The following is an 8,696-nucleotide window of genomic DNA, read 5'->3' on the forward strand; positions in this document are numbered from 1 at the left end:
TAATTAGGAGCATTAGATCTCATAATATACAGACCGAGGTAATCGCATAATTCGCCGTTATTTGATACGCCCCTACCTTATTGTCCTTATTTGCGTAACTTTTGGCACAAAATTTTCCTGTAAAATGGCAATGTGAACATGGCCTCCTAAATATCCTTTCAGAGTGTTCATTAAGGAACAACCCCTGTAATGTTTGTTTGACAATTCAAAATTTTGGAACTCAGAATTATTGCAACTAGTAATTCGTTCTATTTATAGCCTTGGATATAGTAATACAATATAGTCTTTATATCAGTTCAAAGGATAAAAACAGATATCCTATGTTACAATATTTAAAACTAAACTAATCTGTACTTAAAAATACACCTACTTACAAACGTGGATTTGAAGTGTTGGGTATTAACTCTGGGGCAAAAGCACCCTTTCCTACTTAGATTATATGGGGTATTTTCCTCTTCAGGAATGATGTGTTTAGGGGCTGCGTGTGCGAGCCCAGTGAGATCATCTTATAAAAATTTTTTTCTGTCCTGTGTCCAAAAAGGCTTGAAATAATGAAGTGACAGGAACTATATCGCTGCTTGTAACATTTATCTAAGAAGCGCTGGATTTGCTTAAGGTCTGATTCAAAGGTTCCATACACAGGAAGGCCCAACGTCAAAATTGGTAAAACAATAGATCTAAAGACATGGTTTATTTCTCGTTGACTATAGCGTTCTTTCCTGAAAGTTCGCAGAATGTGTAGGCATTTGTTTGCTTTCATTAGCTTCAGCTTTGCGTGAGTGCTAAATTTACAGTCACTCTGGAGCGTGAGACCCAGCAAAACAAGAACATAATCAGTTCTTCTCAATATGCGAGTGAGTTTCCGAATATTAAATCGTGCCTTCTCCTGAGGCCTGTTCAGTCTCATTTCTTGTGAGCTTAAACTAATCATCAGTAACTAGATAATCACTCTTTAAGATGGATTTGAGGGTCTTGTTTAAATCTCTTAACAATCTTTCAGAGCTGTGTTCGTGCTGTTTTCTATGGTTGTTGCCGGGTCTGTGTGTTTCCTGACGGAGTCAAATGACAGTTAATTGAATTCTCGCGTGCCGAATAAAGCTCATACATATATTGAGACATAATCCGCTCAAGTGATCAGTTGACCAAATGTTTTCACCTTGTTTTCCAAAGATATCGGACAGAATCCAGTCCCGCACTCTTATCTTTGTCGAAGGAAAGATGATTTCATATCCTACCACAATCAGGGGCTACAATTCATTTCTATGATCAACTGGGCAGAGGCGTTCATTTGAATAGCTTGTCTAGCTTGGGGATGAACATTTTGTGACTTATACTTGTGAACGATCGGCTTTGCACTATTCAGGGGAAAAAATTAATTGACGTTCAAGATATTCGATCCCATTTCATTTGATCCCAAATTTATGAAAATAACCTTATTCGCAGGGAGCGAGACAGTTTTGTGCTCATTCGGCAGTTGCTTATATTGATCACCTTTCTTTTGTTGGCGCAAAGCACTCTCCATTTAAATGAAACCAAAACCAACAACTACAAAAAGTGACGAATGAAAACGTATACAAGAACGAACCAATGAACTAACGAGTAATGGATAGATGGATGGGGAAATGAATGAATACTGGTACGATGGATATATAAAGTTCATATATTTTGAACTGCGGTTATAGATACATATGATGCACGATCCTCGCAGTAGAGAGCGCTATTTATGCAATAGCGAAAATCAGACCTGAAAAAAATCAGGCCTGTACGGGATTCGAACCACTGAATGAATACCGTTACGAAATCCTCGAGCTCTTCAAGTAGGTCCTAAAAGACGTGCTCTAGGCGATGATATGACCTAAGATATTTAATTGAGGCCTTGATTGAGGTCTGTTTGGATTTGTATTGGTTCAAGCTACTTTACAACAAGTCATTCGTGAAATATATGAAAAAGGAATTTTTCACTCTCCACTCCCAAGCTTTAGAATGTGATATTGGAACCGGATACTCTTCTTGTTTTGTGACATCATAAAGAATCATTGTGTTCTCATTGCTGCTGGAAACAAGGGATGTCTGTTCAGCGAACTCAGCAGCAGTTCTGGAGGAGATCTGATTTCATGTTTTGGGTAAATTGAGTGAAATGTCGCATGTACTTTTGTCCTGGGCCGCTCTGTTTATATAGCTGATTCGTATTATATTTTGCGGAATTGATCGAAACAAATTTGTTGTTTATGTTGGTCTCGTTTTCGACGTTCAAATTGCAATGAATTGGATTTTACTTGGATTAGTACTGACCAGCATTGAGATTTCAAGAGGAGTTCTAGTTCGCCTAAAAGGTGGAAAACACTTGTACGAGGGACGAATTGAGGTGTTATACAATGGAACGTGGAAAGCTGTTTGTGATCACGGCTGGGATAGAAACGGGGCCCGAGTTGTCTGCCGCATGCTTGGATTTCCTGATGTGCTGCGGTATACCAAGGGGTCAGTAGAATATAATTCATTCTGTGTAAATCACTTTTCAAAGTTCCTGTCAAGGGCTGTACTGATATTTTTGTAAGTAGTATAATTGTGAGTTCAGTCTACAACTCCCTGTTACACCGTTTACATGTTGGCAATGTCATGAAGACAAGGAAAGTCCAGTTTGCTCTACAATTACAGTTAAGATACTGTATGGCCATTTTTTTTTTAAATCAAAGAACGCAGCGGTCTTATCATCTGCTAGAGCCATTTTCAATTGTTCTCGAGAATACCAGTAATTGGAAGACGAGTGAGCTGGAGTTCTGTTTGTACTGGTCTAAACAGTCACCAGAGATCCTCTCCTGTGCCCCTCTCTTGCCCTTCTGGAGGAAAGATTGTGTGACAGAAATCTTTGCACAGAAATTCCCGCAGGGAAGATATGTCAATAACGCATTGATTGAAACATTTTTCGCGTCAGATATTAAAGCGACTGAGTGAGAACTTGCTGCCTATTTAGTCACCCTTCTGTTCCTTTAAATGCGTTTGTGACTTAATGTGTGTCTGCTCTACAAAATTTGTTGTACAGTAGTGGCTGTCTGCTACCACTCTTCATAACTCCTTTAAAAACATTATGTAACTTACATCTGGTAACATCTTGCCTACATCTTGCATAGCTGGTGGTTTTGGATCTAAAAGATATCAAATATCTCAAATATTTAGAGACTCCTTCCTCATATTATTATTGTGTTTCTCTTTATTATAACGAAGAAGATGGTTGGTGCTATTTTCTGACCCCAGCTATCATTCGCTATCATTGATTGATATGTTGGCGATCAAACGGTTCATAATCGTTGATAATCTTTTGTCGAAATTGCCTAAGTAGCCAACTGGCCTACTTTTTGGAATTTTTACTTCCCTACTTTTCAAACATTCATCAAAATCTCGGCTATATGTTTCACAGGACGGCGACTTTGCGGCAGCCAATTGACATTAACCTGTCTTTAACAGAACCGCTCTAACCAAAATACAATCATGCAGCATTATTTGGTAATCAAACGGAAAAAAACAATGATCAACCACGATGTCCAATTGCAGCAGGTCCACACTACATGATGTTGGTGGGAATTAGTGATAGTTCATGATAGCACATGTGAGTTAGAGCTCTCGTCAGCTAGGAGGGCTTTGGGCAGAGTCCAATATATTCGACTCCATATAACTAAAACTTGAGGGGAAAACTACAAAGGTCTAATTTGTCCAAGTGGAGTTCGATTATCGGTAGTTGAGAACAGTGGTCATAATTAAGGAGAAACACAGTGTTAACTGTATTTCTGCTAATACAGTATAACTATGAAGTTCTATACGGGTACTGGGGGATTTAAAATTTAAAAATATTCAAGAAGGATTTAGGTAGACGGAGAAGCTTGTCGGGGATAATATTAGTCCTAAACAAGCGAGACCTGAACTCGACTCATACTTTTCATCAAGCCCCCCTCCTCCCCCTCCCCTAGCTCGGCTGCTTCACATCATGCGATGTTCTGGTCTTGGTCTTACGATAATTATGAACATTATGGTGTTAAGGTGGGGTTTTCAACGGAATCTCGAGAGAAAATGAATTTGTCTGACTTTAAATCTTCAATTGAAAATGTGTAAGAGTTTTAGGCCACGTTAGAGAAAGGGGGCGGGAAATGGCATGTTTTGTTATGAAATAGGGGCAGGATTTGTGGGGTGGGGTGGCACATCCTTAACAAGAATTCTTGGGTGATCCTCATTGGATCTGAAGGGAATGAAAACTGGTTCCTGTTGCGACGGATTCCAGCTACTGTGACAGAAATTACAGTAAATAATAAACGGTTATTCGGTGGTAATCGATTTTAAGTCAAGTTAGTGCGAGGTTTGAGTAGGCAAGGGCTCGTGTTAACCGGGATTGACTGTACAATTGATTGAATGAAATAGATCCGTCATTGGTCGTCACTTGTCGCAAAGCCTGCGGATATATTGACGGCCTGAACACTTTGAGCAAGTTGTAAACATAAACTACTGATCATCGTAAGATTTCTTATCAAGATACAAGGGATAACTGGGGTTTTTCCTTATATCTCCGTTTGACGGCACACTTCACAAAATTGAAAGGATGATAAATTAGATTATTAAAAGTCTTTTGTGTGGGATGGACAATTGTTTTACTTACGCCTAAAATGTCATCACAAAACACGCCTAATTGTTAGGTAAATTGCAACCGCTTCTACCTAAACTCAAATTAAAACTGAGTATTCTATTTTCTTGGCTCCCTAGATATCATGCATTTGGTGTTGGAAAGCCGGGGAAATTCTGGCTCGATGACGTCCGATGCTCTGGAGAGGAGGATTCGATTGACAAATGTTCGCACAGGCCCTGGGGCCGACATAACTGTCAATATTATAATCAGGCTGGTGCTGTTTGCAGACGGCGTTTGAGTAACCTCATTGTTGAGCCCAAGCCTTCGCAAGCGAGCGGTCAGGTATTACCTTAATTAATATTATCGATAACATTGTTTTCCAATCCAGTTCCTTGTCGCAGACTCATTCAAAGTTTCTAAGGATTTTTGTTTGTATATTCAAAGATAGCAAGTAAGATATGACTTAATCCTCAACCAATCAGAGGGTGCAAATCACTTGAAAAAATCAATATTTAGATTACGCTTTATTCCTCCGGACAATGAATAAAAGAGGTTGAGAATAGCGCGTGGATAATGATCGATCGAAGTTAAAAAAAAAAAAGGTGCTTAAAAATATACGTATCTACCAACTATTGATTTAAGGAACCTTTTGGTTTATGGTGCCTGAAAAAGCAAGCTTTGTCACCCAGTCTTGATAACGGATCAAAACTATGTGCGGATCTTGTTGATTTTGTGGGAATAGGCCTCCTTTAGTAGGTGGTCCAAAAAATTGCACATGATTCATTCACACAAAAGGGGGATCAGGACTGCATAATAATGTTTTACCTTCCGATCACAATGCAGATTTCAAAAGTCAATATCAGGTTAAAAGGTCCAGTTGTTGATGACTACATATCAGAAGGTGTCGTCCTAGTGGAGCATGAGGGAAAGTGGGGTTATATTTGTCCTTCCAAATGGACTCAAAGTAACTCGTACGTGCTGTGCGGCCAGCTTGGTTTCCCTGCTGCCAAGACACCAACGACGCATACAGAAACCATCCAAGATGTAGAGCCCGTCTATTGGCTGGACCAGGTGACATGCAAAGGATGGGAGGGGTCGATTGTGTCATGTGACCATACAGGGTGGGGTCGTCATCAATGTGAAGATGGAGGAGCGGTGCGGATCGAATGTGTCAGGAGATTACTAAGAAAGGTGAGTATCCTGATATAAATCGCAGTTGATAGACTCAAAAAGGGTAAAAGGAATTCATCAGTTATAATGTTTAAGATCTTTCTACTCCTAAAGCGTCTATTGAAATTGTTTTGATTTTTGGTAAGACTAATGTCTACATGCGATTGAATTTCACTTGCTTTAGGATTTAATTAAAGGAGTTAAGTCACCCTGTGAGTTTGCGCACTGAGTTCGAATCGTGATTGTTCCCCATCGTACATCATACAAGAAGCAAATTGCGTGGTTGGATCAAACTTTGATCTTATAGGTGCGTTTATGCTGTTGCTAGATTGGAAAGTGTCCATCAACGGACATGCATTCTTCCTCTAAATTCTTATGTTAGCTCAAGCAGCAAATCTCCAAGGTTTGGGTTTCTGCCGCAATTATTAGGGCTCCCGCACTATGGCCATTTGACATTAAGTAACACTTTCAAACCCTGTGAAATCTCTTTGTAGCCACTCGACGTGAGATTACGAAGTGGGGCCCTGGTATCCGAGGGACGTGTGGAAATTCAGCATAGCAGATACTGGGGCACCATTTGTGATGATCACTGGACCATAAGGGAAGCTAATGTGGTCTGCAGGTCCATGGGTTACGGAACAGCGACAATGGCATCAAGGAATGCGTATTACGGAAGAGGAATTGGAAAGGTATTACAGTAAACAATTTTCAGTGCTATTAAATAGGTCTATTGAACTTTTATTTTAGCCTCCATTTCAAATTGAAGATTCCTAGAAAACCTTTCGAAGAAAAATGGTTTCTTTACTTTTTTTTTACTGCAAAAAGTGGTAATCGGATTTAGTGGTTCAGAACTCAGTTATTACTGGAAAATAAACTCGTTCTCTAAGAACCTTATCTTTTAACAAAGCGGACACGCAAAACGGAGTGGATTCGGCAGTGTGTCCAGCCACCATGACAAATCCCTGGAGAAACTTGCAATGGACCAGCTAAGGAAACGTATGGCAATTTCGAACTCTTTGTCGAGTCCAGTCTCCGTTCCTTTCCAAGAGATGAGGAGGGAGGAGAAGCGAGGCTCACCTCCCAAACAGCGGTTGGTTATCTAGCTTAAAATTAGCCGTGCTCCTTCACGTATTAACTTAAACAGGAAGTGAAAATGTTTTTTTTTTCGTTATTTCACTATTAAATTCAGATCATGCTTGATGATGTATACTGTGTGGGAAACGAGAAGAGTATCAAACAGTGTAAGAAAAGCAGATGGCAGAAGTCCAACTGTGATCATCATGAAGACGCTGGTGTCAGATGTAATGTGCCTTCCCTTCAAGGCCATGAGGTAGGCAATACGTCTATTGAATAAAATGATACGCCTGTCCGTGTATTTCACCCTTACTTGAACTTGAACCGAATTGGTTTTACGGGAAGGAAGGAAGGAAATCTGTGTTTCCCGTGTACGCGAGGTCTTTAATGTAGGATGTTGGTCAAATCCCTTTCTTTTTTTATATACTTAAAGAACTGTATTTCTGATGTGGTTAAAAAGATACCGATTTGCATTAGGCCAACATAGGAAGAATATACCGTTAAACTAACATTTGGTTTTGAGCCGGCAGTAGCACATAGTTTTTGGATTCGACACGAACAAGTTTACATGAGAACCATTTCATTTTGGCGTTATGTTACAGGTTCGTATCAGAGGTGGTGCAAACCATCTTGAGGGTCGGGTTGAAGTTTTCCATGACGGAAAATGGGGAACCGTTTGTGCTGATGGATGGGGAATAGAAGAGGCCATGATAGTTTGCCGACAGTTAAATCTTGGATTTGCCAGTGATGCAATCACGAATCAAACCTTCAGTCAAACAGATCTCGAAGTTATCATGTCTGGTGTCCAATGCCATGTGAATGATATCTCTATTTACAATTGTGAGCATGACGAGTGGACAAACACCACCTGCAGTGACAAAAAGAAGTCAGCTGGAGTTGCCTGCGTCAGTGGTGAGACTTATGTCATTTCATTTTCAGTCACATGGGATGCAACAGCTATCTGTTCAGTTATCAACAAAACAATCAATATTACAGTACTTCAAAAGTTTGGAAGAGCACCTTACAGTCCAGTTCTTCAACTAAAGAGATATCCAGGAATGTTCAAGTGATTTTGAAGTCCCTTCTCGGGATAAAAATGAAACTTTACAGAAGTTATTTTCTTTATAAGTTGATGGTCTTTTTATGATGAAAAATGTGGGCTGTTGTACTATTTATGGCTTGACACTGAGCTTATACCACTGCTATAGCCACTTGGAAAGTCAAGATGACAGACTAGAAATTTTCAACCACGACCGGGCATTTCTCTTGTGTTCTTGTGGGTAGCTATTTGCAATCACTCAAATTCAAGATCACAAGCTGCCTTTCGCGGAGACGTCGCAGAGTGATACGCATTCATAACCTTTCTTTGACCTATTTATTCGACATCGAAATTCCCTCCTGGCCTATCTCTTTAGAGATCTCTTTTTCTGGGGATCTCTGACCCTCGTTCAAAGATCAGAAATCGTGTTGCTAAAGCATTCTTTCCCTCCCCAGCTCTACCTGATCTTGTCGTTAACACCGATATTCTCAGAAGGAACATGGAATTGAATGTTTTTCCCTTATCGATGCTGAGATGTGCCATGGAAGAAAACTGTCTCAGTCCATCTGCAGCATATTATTTAAGGTAAAATATCCAACAATATTTGCAATTTTGAAATTCGTAATCATAAATACAAAAAAGGCGATTACTTAGTTCCCAACGGTTTACGACCTGCATAATAAAAGCTCATGTTCTCTTGCCGGTTTCAGATATTCCGACACTTATCAAAGGCGACTCTTACGATTCAGCGTTCAAGTTGAAAACAGAGGGCTAGATCACTTCAGACCAAAAGCTGACAAGTCA

The 8,696-nt window shown here is 39.9% G+C and overlaps 1 protein-coding gene across 1 annotated transcript in view; it reads left to right on the forward strand.

Moving 5' to 3' along the window:
* Positions 1-2,008: 2,008 nt before the first annotated feature.
* LOC111324400 (lysyl oxidase homolog 2) overlaps positions 2,009-8,696 on the forward strand; it is a 10,255-nt gene continuing 3,567 nt past the window's right edge. Inside the window, exons 1-8 of the mRNA XM_022927948.2 lie at positions 2,009-2,478; positions 4,747-4,951; positions 5,453-5,800; positions 6,274-6,468; positions 6,969-7,109; positions 7,456-7,765; positions 8,348-8,477; positions 8,603-8,696. The exon at positions 8,603-8,696 is cut by the window's right edge and continues 70 nt beyond it. Coding sequence (XP_022783683.2) covers positions 2,261-2,478; positions 4,747-4,951; positions 5,453-5,800; positions 6,274-6,468; positions 6,969-7,109; positions 7,456-7,765; positions 8,348-8,477; positions 8,603-8,696 — 1,641 coding nt within the window. The 5' untranslated portion in view covers positions 2,009-2,260. The remainder of the gene's footprint in view (positions 2,479-4,746; positions 4,952-5,452; positions 5,801-6,273; positions 6,469-6,968; positions 7,110-7,455; positions 7,766-8,347; positions 8,478-8,602) is intronic.

Source organism: Stylophora pistillata, chromosome 1 (assembly GCF_964205215.1).
Source record: "Stylophora pistillata chromosome 1, jaStyPist1.2, whole genome shotgun sequence".
Classification (NCBI taxonomy): domain Eukaryota; kingdom Metazoa; phylum Cnidaria; class Anthozoa; order Scleractinia; family Pocilloporidae; genus Stylophora; species Stylophora pistillata.